The following is a 20,132-nucleotide window of genomic DNA, read 5'->3' as shown; positions in this document are numbered from 1 at the left end:
GTCGAGGACTGAAGGCCTCCAAATACGGGTCGCGCTAACCGCTACGCCACCACGGCACGCCCAATTTTAGATTTTTTAAAAAACATTTTCTTTTTTTTCTAGAAAGTTTCTGAGATCAATCGCAAGATTTCTGAATTTTTTGGCAGAAATTTACTCTATTTTCTGTTTGCAATATGCAATACCATCATATAGAAAAGATTTACAAATAAATACATTTTTTCACTTATTTAATGCAAAATGCTTAGAATTTTCTTTTACAGTTTTGGCTTAATTGATGCTCGTAGAATGTTGCTCTTGTGGCAAACTGCATTTTTTTCAATCTCTGTACTCCAATTAACAAATTAGTTGATCACTAAATCAAGATTAATCATGATTAATCTGGTTAATCGTTTCAGCTTTAGTCCCAAAGTTCGGGTTTCTGTGAAACTGCCTGAGGAGACGAGTCCAGGCTGCAGTGTAGGGGTTAGAAAGATCAAATCTGAGGCTCTTCCATGTTGGTTTTTCATGTTTTACATGAAAATATTCATTTAAAACTCTCAAGATTACATCCTGAATGACTGAAAATTTGCATCAGCGTGTTCAGAAACTCCCTTCAGATCCAGAGGAAGTAGATTAAACTCTAAACGTTGTTTCTCTATATAATCTCTCAGCTTCACTGCCATGCATCGCTCAGTACTTGAGTAGAAAATAATAATTTATTTCCTTTTGTTTTCCGTATTTCCTGCAGAGGTAAAACTTGTGTTTTATTATTTAAGTACCGTCTGTGTTAACGTGTTATGGCTGGTGACCATACATACATCTCAGATATATCATCATTTTTTTGTTCTTGTTTGCTTTTGTTGAGTTGTATTTCTGTTTAAGTTTATCCAGATCCAAACTCTTCGTTTGGTTCTGGAGTCAGAAATGTGTTTGTAGAAGGAAAACGTTTAATACGAGCTGAAATCTGGCTGGTGGTGTTTTCCACCAAGCGGCCATTTTGGGAGGACTATTTTTGCGGCGGATTAACACGTTTTGCCTGGTGGCATTGTGTTTCATTCAGTTGGAAATCTGCTTAAGAGAAATAAAGATATTTCGGGTGGATTTTATGTTTGAGAAAAACATAAGTTCTCCTTTTAAAGAGACTTGATGTGTCAACAAAGTGATGTAATTTGTGTTAAATCAAACCAAATCAGCTCCGCGCAGTATTAGCATTTAACGCTTTGTTATTCCAAAAGCATTTATCGTATTTTACGTTGAGTTATGTATGCTTTTTTTATTTTTTCATAGAGTCTGCAAATCAGTTTGTTTGTTTTTTTCAGATGCCAGGACTTTTTTGTTCTTTTTTGGTTGTTTGTTGTTTTTTTTTTGGAAATATGTAACAAAGCGTTACCGCTTGACTGTTCTCCCTTTATTTCATTTAGATTTATTTTATCAAAGAGCCGATGTCCTGTATTGACTGCAGGCTTACTTCTATATTTGAAAAAAAAAAAATTAAATGTATGTTTAATAATAAAAAGTTGCGAAAAATTTAAAAAAATCTAGAACATGAAAAGACAATTTAAAAAAATGTATTTATATTTTAAAATGCATGCACATGACTGGGGAAGTTGTATTTAGAATAACAAATGGCAGTGCCTTTTTTCTATACTTGACACATCAACATCATGAAAAAGCAAAACGCAATAAATGGTTTTGTATCGATTTTTATGTTTCGGCTTTGGGAGAATGACAGCTGAGTGGAGTTCACGTTCAGAAACAACCAGTTTCATTTTTAAAAACATCCAGTTTATTTTTATGATTATGTTGATGTTGGATTCAATCCAAATAGTTTTCATTTTTGAGTTTGCAGTATTTTAGCATCTGCTAAATGTTTAACTTAATATGATTTAACTAAAAAATACATTAGTTCATTCATACTTGATGCAGTTTATCATTTTTAAACCAACCAATGTTTAATCAATTTGCAAACTCCTTGCATCAATAATAAATCTTACTTTCAGCAGTTTTAGCACCGGAATATTCACAGAACTGGTTAAGTTTCATAAACTGAACCTCCAGATTTAGATTTCTTTGATTATCTTTGTAATAAAATAATCCAGATGCGTACAGAAGTTTGAATAAATGAGCGTGAACGTGAGCCCGGCTGCTTAAACTGGTTGGTACCTGTTGAATCCTTGTTGTCTTCACACATATTTCTGGTGTGAAAATTGAATTATTTTGATGTGTTTTGTGCTTTTGCTGCGATGTACCAGAATGCTGTGATTTGGCATGCCCCCAATTTATATAAAAACAAACAAAACGCCTCTGGTTGTGGTTTTTTGTCTGATTTTGTAACGAAACATTCAGAACGTCTTGATGCATTTGCTCATGAAATCCTTTGGAAATTAGAATATATCTCTTCATTAAAAACATAAAAACACATTAAAAACTTTAAATCGGAGAAAACAGTCCAGCTGTGGTTTTGTTTTTGACCGCAAGAGGGCAGCAGTGCGTTTACAACACCTGTGTGTCAACAGCAAAAATCTTACATTTACAACAAACGGTTGTAAACGGTCATTTATTTCACAAACTTAACATGTAAATCAGGAATAACATTTTTTATATTAAAACACACACTCTCTGCCGTCACATACTTTTATTATCTTTGATTAAAAAGTCTTTAAAATGAGCACAACAAATAAACAAGGCCACAGAAACACTTAAAGCGTTTTTTTTTTCTTCTTAGCATTCATCTTCCAGTTACACCATTAAAACCAGAGAGCGGACATCATGATGCACTGGTGTGTACAGACACAAAACAACAAACTTACAAAACAACAAACTTGTCTTCACAGTGTTCAAATACCAGGATGGAAACTGAGAAGAAAACACACATACATACAAATGCATTTAATAAACCTTTCATGGACGTAAAATATCTGTTTTGGTTTAAATCCAGAGGCTGGTTGGCAGATAAAGGCAGTTTCTCACAAAGGAATAAAAAATATATATGTTTCAAGGGGAAATATTGGTTTCATCAAGGATTCAGATATTTTTCTTTTACAAGCTTGACTTTAAAATTTGTTTTTGTTCTAACAATTCAGCTTTTGTTTAGATAAGAGTTTTAAAAAGTGTAAAGAAATAAAAGGGAACCACAGAGTATTAGTAAACCATGGTAGCCTATTTAATGTGTAAAAATAAAAAAATATAAATAGGCAGGAAATTACAATGCTTTTCTCAGAATAACATTTTTAAAAAAATTTTAAAATCCCATCTTGGATAACTTCATATATTTATTTAGATATCACTGTGGCCCAAGTGCGTCCTGATGCTATATTTAGAAATTAGCATGTAGCACAGTTAGCTTATAACAAGCTGAAGTAGAATCGTTTCAAAACCGTTAAATACATAACAGACAGAAGCCGTGGCTTCCTTTTTGTGAATTTGCTCTTTTTATCGGTCAAAATCTCAAGTATATATATTTTTTATCTATATGAAACTGGTTGTGTGGTACAAAAAAGACTTACAGCCTAGCAACGCTGTACGTCAAATCGGTCAAAATAGACCATAAAACAATGGGAGCAGCCGGAACGTGCTAATGCTAACACCCGAAGACAATTGCTGCGATTTTTAACCTTAATAAAACTCCCCGGGGATTATAAAACCTCAGACATTTCAGAGGTTAGGCAGCTTGTCTCAACATTAATTGTAGAATTTTAAAGATTAATGAGAAAACGCTGTGACGCTGATATTGAAATTAGCTTGTAGCACAGTTAGCAGGTAACCAGCTGAAGTTGAACCGTTTCAAAGGTAGATTACAAATTATTGCAAAATAGATTTTAACTGAATTATTTACACTGATCACCTTTAGGAAGTCATCATAATTTAATCTTTTACAGAAGACAACATTTTTATTTTTATCTACCTAATTCAGGGATGTCCAATGTGTGGCTCGCGGGCCATTGTCTACCCTGGGGATGATTTTGTGTGGCCCTCGACCACAATTCAAGAATGGTTTAAGTTTGGTTTGCTAACTCAGGCAGTCGATGCAGATGAACATGTTTGTGGTGGGGTCAAATCTTAATGATGGGAAGCATTTAAATAAAAATACAAATAAAATCGCAAAATGGAAAATTGAAGGTACAACACAAAGTATTTATCTTTCGTTAATCTTTTTTTTTCATTTAATTTGAAAGTAAATAGGACCAAGACATCCTATTATGTTCATTGAAAACCAGATTGGTGCAGCCATTAATTAAATTTGGCCAAAAAGAAAAACAAATGTGATATCCGACTCTTGTTGATGAAAATACATGTGCAAAATTTCAGACAAATGGTAAGTGGCCTGTACTTGTGCAATGTTTATCTAGTCCAGAGGACTAGAAAGCGCTCAACACTACATTCAGTCACTCTCTCACACACCCACACACACACACACACATGCATTCATACACTGATGGTGGTAAGCTACATTGTAGCCCTGGCAGAGGGGGCTTTGACAGAAGCGGCCCCATGACCACCAGGGAGAAGGGTCTAGTCCAAGGAGACAACAACTTATAATTTTTCAAATAAAATATATTTAGCAATTGAAATAATAATTTAAAAAAATTGGCCCCATGGTAAAAATTTCAGCATACTTTTCTTGTAGCATTGCTCACATTAGCATAGCTAGCATGTACCTCAATTGTCATGTAGGACAGTATTAAGCTCATTAAAATTAACATAATTAGCAAGCAGTACAGTCAATATTGAACTAAATTAGCATGTAGTGTGGTTAATTAGTTAGCATAATTAGCATGTAGCATGCTACAAACTATGTCCAGGTTTTAAAGCTACAAATAAGCTACATTGTAGCAATAGATTATGTTGAAATTATGCAAAAAATAAGTTATGCTACAAGAAAATTGTTCTGAGGACCAGTTTTTAGGAAAAGCTCAGGTGTCTGGTGGCCAGTGAACATCCTAAAAAACCTGCAGGGTAAAATCTGTCAGAATAATCGGGTCAGTCGGCGGCCTTGAGGCAACGCTCCAGCTCATCGGGTCGACAGAGTGAACAATAACAAGGAGTAAACGCCTTTCACTGACTTCGGCGAGACGGAAACACACACACACACACACAGCGGCACGGCAGGCGGGCCGAGCAGGTGGAGGTAACCGGAGGAAGAAGAGCTTCTTCGTCTTCAGCTTCGGATGAGGGTCAGGAACTCGTCACGGGTTTTGGGGTCTTCCCTAAAGACTCCCAACATGGTGCTGGTGACGGTTTTACTGTTCATCTTCTGGACGCCTCGCATCACCATACACATGTGGCTGAAGAGACGAGTGGAACGACGCCGTTACGTTAAGAAATACACAGAACAACATTTAAATCTGGAGAAAGGCCAATGCAGGCCAAGATGGCTGCCGCAGCCGGTGAGTCTGGCGCAGAAACGATTAATCGGTTAATCATAATCAATTACTGAAATAATCATCAACTAATTTAGTAATCGTTTAATCGCTAACTGCAGTAAACAGGCTAATTATTTGAGTCGAGGGCTGAAATGATTAATTATATTAATTGTGATTAATCAATTACTGAAATAATTGGCAACTAATTTAATGATCGATTAATCGACTTACTTAGACTTATTGCTTAAGTCTAGGGTTAATCATGATTAATTGTTATTAATTACGACATTATTGGAATAATCTCAACTAATTTAGTAATCAATTAATCGTGAAATCAGAAAAGTGGTATAACAATCGATTACTAAAATAATTACCTACCTGAATCTGAATCTTCACATTTTAAACAAGAGAAATTAGAGAGGCGGCCAAACATAATATAATAAATTAATAACATGGGAATAATTATATTGTTATAAATGAAATAATTTGTCTGTGGAACTAACTTTCTTTTCTCCAATATGTAGGAATTATTGACTTGAAACAATAAGCTATGTCTTGATGAAAAGTTATTTGTAAGTTACTACATTTAAAATAAGATATTTTCACTAAAAAACTAGACCAAAAATACGGTAAGTTTTTGTGTTTTTACAACCTTTCAGCTGGAAAGAGACGGATGTTTTTCTTTAAAGCAAAATTACAACTTCAAGCAGAGATTACTGAAACAAAAACAACCTGCAGAATTCTCCATAAGTTTATAGAATAATTTGTTCTAGTTAGCTGTGACTTCTGACTGTAAAGATCCTCAGGTTTTAATGTGACTTCATTATCCAAGTAAGCAAGGAGAGGAGCTCCCTCTGGTGTCTGTATATACAAACTGCAGGCTGCAGTTTGGCCCATCACATAAAGTTGAAGATTATAGTTTAAACGTGACAAAATAAATAAAGTTTCTGCGTCGGAAGAGAGATACATACGTTGCCTCGACAACGACTCCGACCCCGGTGGGTTGCAGGGCCTCGGTGATGGCAACGGCAATCTGTTTGGTCAACCTCTCCTGAACTGGGGAAGCAAGAGACAAACGGAGAAACAAACAGATCAAGGATAACAGAATCTCAAGTTTGGTAAATGAAAAATCTACAAATGTGCCTTTTAAAAAAAAAACAACTGATTAATCAGTTAACACAGACCACAACACAATAGACTAGTATTATTATAAATAATGCTTGTAAGTAATTAATAAGTAATGAAATAACTATTCATTTTATTAGTTTGAAAGTCTTAAAACAGCTCAAAATAAATTTAGAGATGTTTACAAAATAACAGTTAGTTAAACATTTAAATAAAAGCACCTTGTAGTCGACGGCTGTAGATTTCAACAATCCTAAGAAGAAAAAAGAAAGAAGGTCAAAAATCATTTGATTAATTCAACTATAACCGAGAAATCGGTGATGATGAAAGGTTGATTTTTATTTACATCATATTTATACACCTAAACATTTAGTACAGCCACAAAAACGTCAAAGAATATTTTAAAGTTTAAAAAAAATATTTTGTTTATATTTCACGGTTTTAGGAGAGGATGAAAAAAGACTTTTAACATTCTGTTTGAATATTGAATAATCTCTCTCTGAAAATCTGCTTAAATTTTTTTATTTATTTATTTTTTGTCCAGTTTTTAAAGTTAAAATCCTGGACAAAATTAATAAAAATTTAAATCGTAAAATTCAGTTTTATGTAGTGATGCAAACAATTAATTCAATTACAATCAATTGTTGATTAATGGTTTATTAGATTAAAATGAGTTCCAATCAATTAACTAATAGCATCTGCTTAGACAATTTTATACTGTTGTAGTTTTGCCGCCACCCAGCAGGGGGCGCCGCTGGACAGGAAAGAGAAACGGTCTAAACAGAGTCCGGTGTGGGATTCAAACTGCACTTTATGCGGTTCTGTTCTGAAATATTAACACTGGACAAGCTAATTAAGTTTTGAGCAACTTAAATACGTATAAGTTTAATAATGTGAGGAAACCATTTTTTAATAAAAGCTACCAGAGCAATCATTAAGCTAATTTTGCTAGTTTCACAGCAAGTACTACAGAAAAGATTACTGATATTTATCTTAGTATTACACAGTATTCTTGGTTAAAAACTGATTTTGAACCACAAGAAATGAAACACTGACCCAAATATTTGATGTGTGGTTTTGGTGATGGCACTTAAAATGTAATGTTTGTTGACTGCCTGCTGTTTTCTTAATAACTTTGTACGCCTTGGTGCTGAAATGTGCTACACAAATAAACGAAATTGATTGATTTGGTTAGAATACTCAAAAACTGATTGAGTAGTAGTTGTAGTGAGTAGTAGTAGTTGTAGTGAGTAGTAGTTGTAGTGAGTAGTAGTTGTAGTGAGTAGTAGTTGTAGTGAGTAGTAGTTGTAGTGTACTTATATTGTTTATAAGTTGGATAAGAACGAGGCCAGAGCCAGTTTTAAGGTTGTTGCTCGTTTATTGTCCTGATAGAAACAACCTGGTCAGTTAGAAAGTTCACAAGTGTGACGTTACATGAGGACCGCCGGACACCAATAATGTTAAAAATAAACGCTTTTATTGTAAAAATGTTAGCCCTTTATGTTATGGAAAGACCGTCGGCCATTTTCAGAAAATGGATGCTTATCAATTAACCATTAATCAATGGATAATTATGTGCATAAAGTCGGATGTTTTTAAGCTTGTAACCGGACGGTGCGGAACTAGAAGTGACTGTCCTCATGGTGAAGGTCCATATCGGCGTCGGATCGTTCTTCTTCAGTGACGTCATGAATCCATTTGGCGTCGCTAAGCATCCTGGGGAAAATCGACCCGAACTTCACTTTCAACCTGCTGCTCTTCTCCGTGAGCGGCGAACTTTGGACAACCTGGACCTCACAGACCTCCACGTAAATGCCACAAGACCGAACCCAACAGAGCTCAACAGGAAGGAGGATCTTCTTTTATTTCTTTAATCATCAGTTTTTTGTTTTTGTTTTTTTATTGGGGGGGGGGGAGTACTGGGCAAAATGAATGAACAGCAACTATGTTTTCCTGGACAAAATGGCGGACAGCACAGACACGTTGTTAGCTTCGAAATCTTTTATTTGTAAAGTAGTCTGCTGGAACCCTTTAGACTGTTCAAGTTTTATTTTATTTATTTTAACCAGATTCTAAATGCAAAACCAAGCAGCCAGTACGCCGACAAAATATGACCACAGACAACCAAGAACAAAATATTAACTACTTTTCTCAGTTTGAAGTGAACCTTTTAATCCGACCCCTTACCTCAATTTAATTAAATTTATTACTTACAGACTCAGTAATTATTAGAAAATTGACATAAAAATTTTTTCCCCTTATTTTCAATTTCTATTCTGTTTCTTTTAATTATCCACAGCTTTTAGGCATCCGGAACGGTTTTTAAAATAAGTTTCTTTGGAACTTCTTACGTCATTTGTTTTAACTTTTCCAAAAGTTGAAACAAATGAAAATGTAGTAAACGTCACTTTTATGTCATGGGTCAAATTTCTTTAGTGAAAATATGAAATCTGAAAAAACCAAACAGTAAGAGGGAAAAAAGAAAACAAAAACAGTTGGATGGAAAGAATATTATCCCACATTCGACTGAAAAAAATTATAGAATTTTCTTTTTTAAACGTGAACAATTTACAAAGTTAGTCATGATCAATAAATTCTCTCTACAATGTGTGTAGTCCTGACATGATTAATCAAATAATTGTGATTAATCAATTACTAAATTTGTTGATGATTAGTTCAATAATTGATTAATCATTAACTGGAGTATTCAGACTAAAAAGGGAAACACAGTCATAGTGGCAATTAAGCAAAAACTACACAGAATATATATATTTTGCATTTAAGATAAAAAACTTCTTTGTGTTGTTGAATCCAGAACTCAGGTGCCATTTTTAGCTTCACTAAATTTATTAAGCAACTTTTTCTGTCCATTTACGAATCAAAAAATAAATTTTTAATGCATTTCAAATATGTGTAAAAATTAGAGGCTTAAATATGCCAATTTTTAACTGATTAATCGTCAAAAATAATTGATACAATAGTTAATTACTAAAATAATCATGCGTTGCAACCCTAAATGTGTGTGTGTGTGTGTGTGTGTGTTACGGGGTGTTAGCACAATAAGCCTGAAGGTATTGGGGTCAGTGGGATCTGATGTTTTAATAATCAGCTTAAATGCACTGAGGCAGACGCTCAGATTCTCCATCATGTCGGGTTTACTCACCTGGCCAGCTTGCTCAGACCCAGAACCCGTTTGTTAGGGAGGTAACCGATGTGAACCTGCACAGCAGGAAACAGTAAATCATCACATAATCCTGAAGACACCAGTTTCTCTCTCATCGGTGGAACAACAGGATAAGGCAGTAATCTTATCGTGCGACACGTTCTGCCTCATCACTGTTTAATAAAGTCCAGGAGTGAAATAAACTTTAAATGTAATATTCAGAAAACTTTGGTTCAGTTTCCAGCCTCACCAGGCTTTTTCAGACACAGTATAAAAAAATGAGACTTTTAGCTACTTGCATTCACCGCTAACAGCTTGTTAATATAAAGTAGGGCTGAGACATTACTGCAATAATTTTGATTTTAACATTGTAAAAATGTTAATGCAATTAATTTTTTATAAAGGGTGGAACTTTTATATTTGCACGTTTCTGGTACACTCGTAAACCTGACGCACAAGTGACATCTGCAAACAGCAGCAATGGATGACAAAAAGGGTTTTGAATTGAAAATGTTGCTTGTTGATAATTGTACTTAATTACAGTTTAAACTGAATATAAAGTATAAAGTTTCCTTTCAACAGATGCTGGTCAGAACTGGAGCAGAAGTTAGTGTAAATGCTGCCAATATTTGAGATTTTTAAATGACAAATTTTGTTCAACTATTCAGGAGTGAAAGAGACTGAAAATGTGTAGAAAAGTGAGACTTTTAGCTGCTGCCATTCACTACTAGTATGTTTTTTAAAGGAGGAGGCTGCAAATATAAAGTATTAAAAAATGCTGGTCAGAACTGGAGCAAAAATGATGTCTACTCCAGTTTGTCCATAATTTCAGGTTTATAATTTGTATTTCTGAATTACAGGCAGACTGAAACCACCACAGAGCATTTTAAAAATCCTTCAGAAGGAATTTAATATTTCTCAGCATGGAAATTAACTTAAGCATTGTGTTCACGTCTGAACTGAGAGGTAAAATGTGTAAAAAAATAATACAAACAATTTGGTCATTATTTCATAGGAATTATTGTTAATTTGTTCTGTTATTGGCGATGATCGCTGCAGATGAGACCAGATCAGGTGGAAAAGTCAAAAGAATCGGAGTCGGCAGCACGAGAGCCGCTGAGTGCACGGCCGCAGGCTCCGGTTCCCAAACACACAAACATGCCAGCGAGCTTCACTTAAATGTCAGAAGCAATTTGTTGACTGAGAGGAGAAAGGGCAGCGGCGAAAACCATGCAACGATCTCTCTTTTCCACTTCTTTCTTCTCCTCCCTCCGCTCAGCTGCAGAGGCCTGATATAAACATCAAACGAAGTGCTACTTCACTCAGTTTATTTATGTTCACAAACATGACGAGGCTCTTTTTCAGCCACGTTCAGGTCGGATCAGGTTGAAATAAACTTAGGATGAACAGAAAACCACAGTTTTTCTGAACATCTCATTCAGATATTTGTTTTTTCTATACTTGCCATTTTCTCAATACGGTTTATTTAAAAGAGAATGTGAGGACAGGAAATGGACAGTCTTCAAAATAAAAGCATGAATATAAATGTCTAACTTTATGAAGAATTATCAGTTGATATTCAAAACTTCAGCAGAAATGTCAAACCTTATTCAACCTAATACTCCAAAAACAGCTGGGTAAATTAACGCTTTTGAATTTATCTGGAAAAATTAATTCAGGGGAAGCAGTAATGTTTCCAAAGTTCGCAAAATGCCAACAGGGAAAACAAAAACAACAGTAACCATTGCAGGTAGTAAACAAAACAAAAAAAGAGGAAAATTCAGCCAAAAAACTCTGGAATTTGAATTTGAGTTTATAATCTTGGAATTGTGCTAGAATTTTTTTTTAATTTTGAGAATCTCAAAAGATTTCTTGTTTTTTTTCTAAAAATATTTTTTGAGTTTCAAAAGATTTTTATTTTTTTAGAAAAACAACTTCTACATTTTTTGAGTTTTTCTTGTAAATTTGCAACTTTTCAAAGTCAGAATTTTTAAAATAAATCTTAGAAAAATTTGTGAAAATTTCTGAGTCTTTTCAAGCAGATTTTCAACTTCTTAAAAATTTCTAGAAAATAATTTGGAAATCTGAGTTTCAAAAGTAAAATCCTTTGACTGTTCAAACTCAAATTTTCCAGAAAAATGTGTACATCAAAAAAATCTTTAGCAAATTTTCAACTTCTCAAACTCAGGAATGTTTTTGTTTTTCCTAAAACAATTCTAAGATATTTTGAGGAAATTTACTTTTTTTTCCTTCCATTTACAATAATCCTAATTAGCTGTCTTAAATGCCTAATTCCATATCTTTAATCTATTTTTTGTGTAATTTTACGTCAGTTTTCCCAGAACAGGTGATAAAGTGTCTTTGCTGACTGCAAACAAAAGACGACCTGCAATAAACGCCTGAAACGGCTAAAAACACCCGGCGGCGGCGGCTGATGGTGATGATGATGATGATGGGGTGACGGATGAGGAGCTTTATAGACTTGAACAAACGTGTGTTTATGTGCTTCCCAGCTGTCACCAGATCCCATTGACAGCAGTGGAAAGAAAAGGATCAGCTGCAGTCGGCCATTGTTGTGAGCAGCAGGTGAAGATGGAGGGATGGAAAGCAGAAAGAAGCGGAGGATGAGGCGCTTCGCCAGGCTTTAGTGGACGGTAATGATGTGAAGGCTGAAGATAAACAGATCTCAGCTAATCTGATTGTTTCTCATGTTCTGTGCTGCTCAGACCGACGGCCTCCAGACAAACAGAGTTGGGTTAAGATTAGCATCTGCTCAGATGTTTCTGTTTGAGACAAAGATTTTCTGTTCTACACCTAAAGTAAAGCTCGCTAACTCAGCTTCCATTCATGGAGCCAGAGTGACACTCAGACCTCCATGTTTTAAAGGGGAACTATTATTCTTCCATTTTTGCACAAAATCATTCATAATGAGATTTTATTCTGCTCCTTTGAAAATGAGCCGTTTTAGGGCGTCAAGTCACTTTAAATCCAAATTAGCTGCTTCTGGCCACGCCCCCCAACCCAACGTTTACACTCGCACGAGAAAATGGCTGCAAACAGATGAGCAATTATACAACCATACAACTTTGAAAAGTAGAAGTGGAGCCTCCTGCACAACCAATAAGAATGCATCAACTGGTTTCTGGATAGGAAATCATCAACTAGACACTTGTCTTTTCCAGCAGCCATTGTACAGCACATAAAGCAGTAAAACCAGCTGACCAAACATGCTGGAGCTCAGTTTGGGTTGCTAGGTAACAGGGTTGGGCTTTGCTGGGGTTGCTAAGCAACGGCAGTCCCTGTGGAATGTGACTTATCGGGAGGTTTTAAAAACATTTTCCAGACATCAAACAACATTAACTAATTGTTAGAAAACGGCTGGGTGTTTTTTAAGCTGCTTTTCTTTCAGCTCAGACCCAAATCTGGAATACTAAGACGTATGAAATGGGAATTTTAATTTAGCTCCCCTTTAATGTTTTAACTATTCCTTGCGGTTCACGCATGTAGTGTCCTACCCAACCCAAACCACTTTAAATCAACGTCACCAAAACAAGTATGGCTCTTTCTGACGGTTTGGAACATTAGCCTGTGTGACAGAGCAGATTTTATTCGAAATGTGCTGGGGTTTCAAAGAAATTTATGAAGGAAAGTCCATTTCCTGACTAAACACTAACAGACATCCTGCCTTATGCCATATTTTCTTGCCTTTCCCATTTTGAAGAGTTTTGGCTCAATGGGACGGTTTGTAGCACTGTTGGTTTTCAAAAATCAGATCACGGGTTTCAATCTCCACTAAATGGAGTTTGAGGCTCTCCCTGTACATGAGTGGGTTCTCTCTGGGTACTCCAGCTTCCTCCTACAGATCAGAAAACATGACTGCCAGGTTATTTTGTCTTTATAAATTGCCCTTTGAACTCTGGCGTACGCCGTCTCTGACCCAATTACCGCTGGAGAAAGGCTCTTCTAACCTGGCAGAACCTGATGTTTCTGTTTGGAGTGTCCGCTGTCCGCTCACCCGGCCAAAGATGGGCACCAGGTGGTGCTCGCACATGGAGAACATGTCGATGTCTTTGACGATCACCATCTCGTCGTGGTCTTCGTCAAAGATCGCGTCGTTCAGCACATCTGTGGACAAACAGGGAGCGAAACTTCAGGAAAACATTTAATCAGCTTTGGTTTTGTTTTTGATATTTGTGAAAATCAGCCCAGGTTCTGTTAGCAGGTTGTTTATTCTCTCTGACAGACATCAGTGTCCAATTAAGGCTCCGTTTTCACCTTCCAGGCGCCGGTTTATTGCGTTTTTTTTGTTCAATAACAGTTTTATCTGTACATGACGACACTGGCGGCGCTCACTACCGTCGCTGCACTTTTTAATTTCCTGGCTGGATATCTGCTTGAGGCAGAGCGAAGTGAAAAAGGTGAAGTCAGACAAACAGAAGACCGACTTGTTGCTTTAGTTTCCAACGCTTTTCTCTGAGTGTAAACAGCACAGTAGGTAAACAGGTCTATATTTAAATGTTTAATTATAATTTGAGCATACTTCCCAGTAATATATTTTAATTCCTAAACCTTATTTTATCCTGTTCCTCTGAGGATTTACACGATTTAGCTAAATCCCACCCCGTTCTGACAGGAAGGAGCTCCAGTAGCAGTCAGTTTTACCAAAACTCTGAAGAGGCCTCTGACAGAAGACTGTTGCTGTATGCCAAGAGCTCAATATGTGGGCAGCAGAGACAATATTTCACAATTAAATGTTCTCACCTGTTAGTAAAAACTGCTAATCCACATCCTTTGCTTTTGCCTTTTCATTTAAAATCTCTGCTGAATAACTGAAAAAATAAAATATACAAATAAAAGAAATAAGAATTTCATTGGGTTTAAATACATTTATGACTTTAGAATATCAGATAATCCTGCTCTTGTTTTTATCTTTTTGTCATGTTTCTGCTGGTCAGAACTGATCAAAGTAGAAAATGATTCTAGAGTCTCAACTTAGTTTTTGTCACGTAGATGTGGTGAGTTACAGGCAGGTTAGGCTTAAATCTCTGGGTTGGTGTTCCGGTTTGCTACATCTCTAATTTACTGTGACTGTCAAAATATTTCAACTGTGAAAACAAGCATAAAAACTTGCACGCTAACTCCTCAGGTTGGATTTTTTTTTATTTTGCACTTCAATTTCAGGAAGACTGCAATTTTTCAAGATGGATGCCGTGTTACAGTTTTTAAAAACTAAATATTGGCATAAAATCTTTCCCATTTCCCTGACTTGGATGAACTTTATGTCTCACCATACATTTGGACTCTGGTCATCCTATTCATAAAACTTTAAAAATAATAATTTGCAGCAAAACCAGATGGAAACACTGGAACTGAGGACTTTATCGTTCCAGAGTTTTACTCCAGTCAACGGGAAGGAAATGAAAATATGACACAGATACTGAGGGACAGCTGCCTTAATGGTTAGCGCTAGCTTCCATGAATTCTTTTGTGTTTAGCACAAAAAATTGTTTAGTATTAGCATCTGCTACTTTTTAATGTTTAGTGCTAATTTTTATGTGTTCAGCAGTGTAGCGTTAGCTTCTGCTATTTTTTGTATGTTTTGTGTTGGTGTCCGCTAAAAAGCTTAGCTCTTTAGTGTTAGCCTCATGCTAATTTTTTTATGTGTTTAGCAGTTCAACGCTAACTTCTGCTTATTTTTTATGTGCTTAGCAGTTTAGCATTAGCATAACTAAGATAGTTGTTTAGGAAATTAGTGGTTAGTGAAGCTAACGTTTTGGCTAGTTGTGCCTATTCACCTGCAGACATATATAATCTATTACAAGCATGGCGGCCATCTTGGAAAATGTCTACCAGACAAATGAAACACAAGCTCAAGAAAATTAAATTTCTATTGATCAAAATATGTAGATTATGATTTGACACCAAACACATTTACATTGATAATTTTAATGCAAAAATAATTTTTTTGTGACAACCATGGTAGCCATCTTGAAAAATGCCCACCATCTTTAATTTTTCAGTAGATAAGGGTTTTTTCCCCCAAAAGTAAGGCTCTGGGAACATATGTACCAAGTTATGATCTTGTATTAACATGAAAGATTAATATTAAATTATCTGCTGCACTATTTGTCTTTAACTCGTTGGTGAAAGTTGCGTCTCAGTCAGATTCGCGTCCTCTGGGGAAACGACGTCGGGTCAATGATGGCTAGATAAATGAATCTGAAGTGGCGTCAGTCAGGTTTGTGACGGAAAGAAAAGGTGTTTATCGGGTAATGGGAGCGTTACTCACAATCAGCCATCATCTCTGCACACAAGCAGACAGACACCATCTGAACGGAGCCGCAACAATTACCCATTCATTCCCGTCCAACAGCGAAATGCGTCGGGTTTTATGTGCTTCCTTTTCTGACTCAGATTTTTATCAATGGTGTAACCCAATCAAGGAAGTGTCTGCTTGGGTCTAAATTTGTTTCAGAGAAGGGCAGCGAGTCCAAACATAACATATGTTAAAGTTCTTATTGTGAACAAGCATCTTACTTTTCATTAATCACTCATTTTAAATAAATATGAAAAACAACCATATAAATAAGAGTTAAAGATGTTTATTTATTCTTTTTAGTGTGTTAGTGGAAATGAGGGAAACCCCTTTTATTTATTGCTTCATTATTTTTATTTTTGATGAATATTCTACAAATCAAAAACATCTTGGATTTTAAAATTAAACCAAACAAAATGCATTTTATTAGGATTTTACATGATAAACAAAACACTGTAAAAAACCAAAATATTGGTAACTATTTTTGATGAGGTTTCTAGTTCAAATGTTTAAGTGCATAAGAAAACTAACTTACAAATAACTTTAGGTAACATGTAAGAGCTTGTTTTAAGTGAATAAATCCTTAATGTTGCTGAAAAAGAACTAGTTCCACCAGCAGATTATTTCACTAATAATAAATTTGTCCAATTTTATAAGTGAAATAATTTTCCACTTTTTAAAATAAATATTAAAGGAATTATTGAGTTAAAACAAGCTCAAATGTCTTGCTGAAAAGGTACTTGTAAGTTAGTTTGCTTGAAATAAGGTAAAACTAAAATATTTTCACCTGAAATTAGACAAAAATACTTGGTAAGATTTTATGTTTTAGCAGTGAAGGATCATAAATATAAATTCTGAAGTAAAAGAAACGTTCTTCAAAATTTCTCACCAATAAAAATCAGAAAACTTTGTCAGGAAACGTATTAAACCCCATTAATCTGGTAAAATCCAGAGCAATTTATTAATATTTTACATTTAGAATATTCTTTATTTATAAGTGTATTTTTATATTTTAGCTGAATTTTCCTCTTTAATTCCTGCAGCCGACAACAGAAGGACTTAACCTTTGACCTGCACATGCATATGAACAAACATCTGAATACTCCAGCTAAACAACGTGACACTTTTACGTAATCTTCAGAAACATCTCTGCGTGTTTTCAGTTGTTCATTACCTCCCAACAAGGGGAGGGGAGGCTCCAGCTGCAGCCTATCAGCAGGAAGGAGGCGCACCACCTCCATCTTGATGACAGCGGACAAATGCAACCATCATTATCTGCATCACCTTCTGACCCGTCCAAGAGCCGCTTCAGGCAAGGTGCTTTCAGGTGAAACGAGACAGGAAAAATAAGAATCACCTGCTTTTCTTGCAGCGCATGTTTCCACCCAACGCATTCCTTTCTTTATAGCTTCTAAACACACAGCAACCCCCCACCCATGACGGCAAAACTACGTCCAGATGGGGCTGTGAGGGGGCAGATCCCCAACTCTAGCCACTCCGTAGAGCGCCGAGAAATCCTCCCAGTTGGACCCAACAACCCCGGCCTGCTACACTGCAAAAACACAAAATATTACCACGATTTTTGGTCCAGTTCCTACTGCAAATATCTTAGTACACTTGAAATCATGTGAAACTAACTTACAAGTAGATTTTAATCAAGACATAGGAGCTTGTTCTAAGTCAAGAATTTACTAATATTGATGAAAACGGACTACAGCGCAGGGAATTCTGGGTAAATTAAGCTAAACAAACGCACTAGTCTAGCGCTAATGGGAGAAATGTCTCATGATCTTTTTCCAAAGACAAAATAAAAATGCTACAACCGCTAAAATCTGACACGGCTCCATTTTTGTTTACATTTCGTGAAGAAGAAAGTTGAGGTTAATGTCTTCTTCAGTGGTTCTTGGTGCAGCGCCCCCACAGGCGAGGAGGGGAACAGGTTTTTCAAAATGTTTGGTTTGTTTGCGAAGCGCAGCAGCTGAAAATGTAACAAATGTTGCAATTTTGTTCAGGGATCGAAGGGAATCTACCAGATTATCAGGTGTGAAAACAGCCCAGGAGTCTGGATCTTACTGCGTCTCACTCATGCCAACATTTGTAACTCAGTCGCCTGAGATATTTGAGTGGTAAAAATCTGATATTGTTTTCCTTTAACCTTTGAGTTCAGTGGTTTTAATAGAGCTGGAAAAGAATTACAACACAAAAAACAAAACTAAGCATGTAATTATGGAGCAGAGGGTGGATTTAGGTTGAATGTTCATCTAATCTGATTAAGAACTTAGACTTTTGCTCAAGTTTTGTTGTTATTTCACAAGACTTAACAGGAATTTATTGTAATGCAGCAATCACAAAACAGAAATGCATAATGCATAGTGGGTACATTTAAATCAGCCCGAACAACAGAAACTCAGGGCTGCGCTGATGGGTTTCAGCAGACCAGTTTGTTTAGTGTAATATGGCTCAGAGGCTTTTCCCCTAAATCAAACAACCGTTTAATTGATTCAGGGGAAAGTCTCTCATAGGTCAACGTCCATTATATTTTATTAAATTCTTATTAACTGAATTAAAGCCACATCCCTGGCAGATTCACACTGAAAGCAATCTTAATTTTATTTTAAGGTAACTAGAATTTAATTTGCTCTTGTCTAATCTCTGAATCTTCTGTCTGAAAATACATTTAAGATAAATTTAATTACAATTATGACTAGACAGAACAAAAAGTGACATCTTAAATTTACTTTATGACTAGTCATAATTTAATGGTATATTTTTGAAACATATATTTCAGATATTTTGAATTGAAGTCTCGTACAAGTCAGTGGTAATTATGACATCATTTATCGTAGTCAGAATAAATGAAGATCTCTCAAAAAGGTATTTTGTCAAGTCAAAATATAATTAGAGGTATCTTAACTTACTAATAAGTCTAGTCATAACGCTATTTCAGATATCTTATGGATTGCAAGTGCAGTGAAACCGATTATATGTTAAATCGGCCTGCCATACATCCATATAAATCAATGGTAAATCTGACGTCATTTAGAGTAGTCAAAGTATAATTAGAGATGTCTTGTATAACTAAGTTGTCAAGTCATAAATCAATTTAAGATATGTGAAGTCAATTATATGTCCAAACGGTTTGCCGCAGCCATAAATCAATTTACACCTGAAGTGCAGTCGATTTTATGTTACAACGGCATGCCATACCGCGCTCGATCACTTTTTGGCTCAACGCTCTTCCATCTATCTCTGCTCACAAACACTAAATGGGTCAATAAGTAATCGTGGAAAATAAAAATGGCCAAATTATGAAGTATTTCATAAACTAAGTGATTATTTAGTTAGTTGAAGAGAGTTTTTCAGAGCCGCTTCACACCTGTTGCCTGTCAGGACAAACCCGGGCTCCTCCGAGCAGCTCTGGGGTTTAAAACAAACTCACCGATAATTTTCTCCTGGTATCCCTTGGTGAAGAACTGCATGGCGGTGGCGGCCCTCCAGGGAGTCTTCAGGAGCCCCTGCCGCTGCGGATCCTCTCCGAGCCCCCGCAGGATGGTGGTGTAGGCAGCGGCCAGCGACGGCAGGCTCATCTCGTTATCCTCCAGACTCCGGGTCCGCTCCTCCTTCCAGCTCTCCATCACCGAGCTGGTCGCCCGGTGGGCGCCGGGCTCCGCCGCCGGCGAGGCGACCGCCGGCCGTTTCACCATCCCGTCAAAGTGTCCGTTGAGGACGGCGCCGCCGTCCGCGGAGGCGTCCCTCCTGTCTCCCGAGCCGTACATCGTCTTCTTTGAGTGCTCCATCCCGCTTCCTTAAGATCCGCCCGTTGAACCAGTTTCTTTATTTTCTTTATTTTTTTTTAGCCAGATGCGAGTTCAGAACCTGCCGAACCGGTCCGGACCAGATCTGGAGTTTAACAGATGCGCGTTTCAGCTGAGAAAGTGAACCGCTCAGCTTCAGCACCGGCTTTATAACGGCCGGATAATCCAGGGAGCGATCCTATTGGCTGAGGAGATTGGGAGGGGGTGGAGCTAACGCATTCATAACCACTAAGGTTCTTAGAAAAACAAAAGAACAAACTTTAGTTTCAAAGTGAAAAAATCTTTTTTCTAACAATTTTTATAACTTTTAAAACCTAATTTTTTGTTGTTTTTTTTCAGGTAAATGTTGGAATTTAATCTCAAAATTTTAT

The 20,132-nt window shown here is 36.3% G+C and overlaps 1 protein-coding gene across 1 annotated transcript; it reads right to left on the bottom strand.

Annotated features, from left to right (window-relative positions):
• Positions 1-2,522: 2,522 nt before the first annotated feature.
• Positions 2,523-19,886, bottom strand: gch1 (GTP cyclohydrolase 1). The gene is made up of 6 exons (XM_028015280.1): positions 19,386-19,886; positions 13,646-13,755; positions 9,631-9,686; positions 6,689-6,720; positions 6,314-6,398; positions 2,523-5,264 (listed from the first exon to the last, which is right to left on the bottom strand). The coding sequence occupies exons 1-6, from the start codon at positions 19,741-19,743 to the stop codon at positions 5,138-5,140; spliced, it is 768 nt and encodes a 255-aa protein (XP_027871081.1). The 5' UTR covers positions 19,744-19,886; the 3' UTR covers positions 2,523-5,137.
• Between the last annotated feature and the right edge of the window lie 246 nt (positions 19,887-20,132).

The sequence above is a fragment of the Xiphophorus couchianus genome, chromosome 4 (genome assembly GCF_001444195.1).
Source record: "Xiphophorus couchianus chromosome 4, X_couchianus-1.0, whole genome shotgun sequence".
Taxonomy (NCBI): domain Eukaryota; kingdom Metazoa; phylum Chordata; class Actinopteri; order Cyprinodontiformes; family Poeciliidae; genus Xiphophorus; species Xiphophorus couchianus.
The sequence above is the reverse complement of the archived record's forward strand: the minus strand, read 5'-3'. Positions and strand labels throughout refer to the sequence as shown.

Bases quoted from the DNA above. Each gene is read 5' to 3' on its own strand.
- gch1 (XM_028015280.1), bottom strand. From the start codon at position 19,743: ATGGAGCACTCAAAGAAGACGATGTACGGCTCGGGAGACAGGAGGGAC. The intron at 9,687-13,645 runs GTGAGCGGACAG...CCTGCTGTGCAG, and splicing joins TGGTGCCCATCTTTGGCCGG to GTTCACATCGGTTACCTCCC. The intron at 6,721-9,630 runs GTGAGTAAACCC...TTTTCTTCTTAG, and splicing joins GGTCTGAGCAAGCTGGCCAG to GATTGTTGAAATCTACAGCC.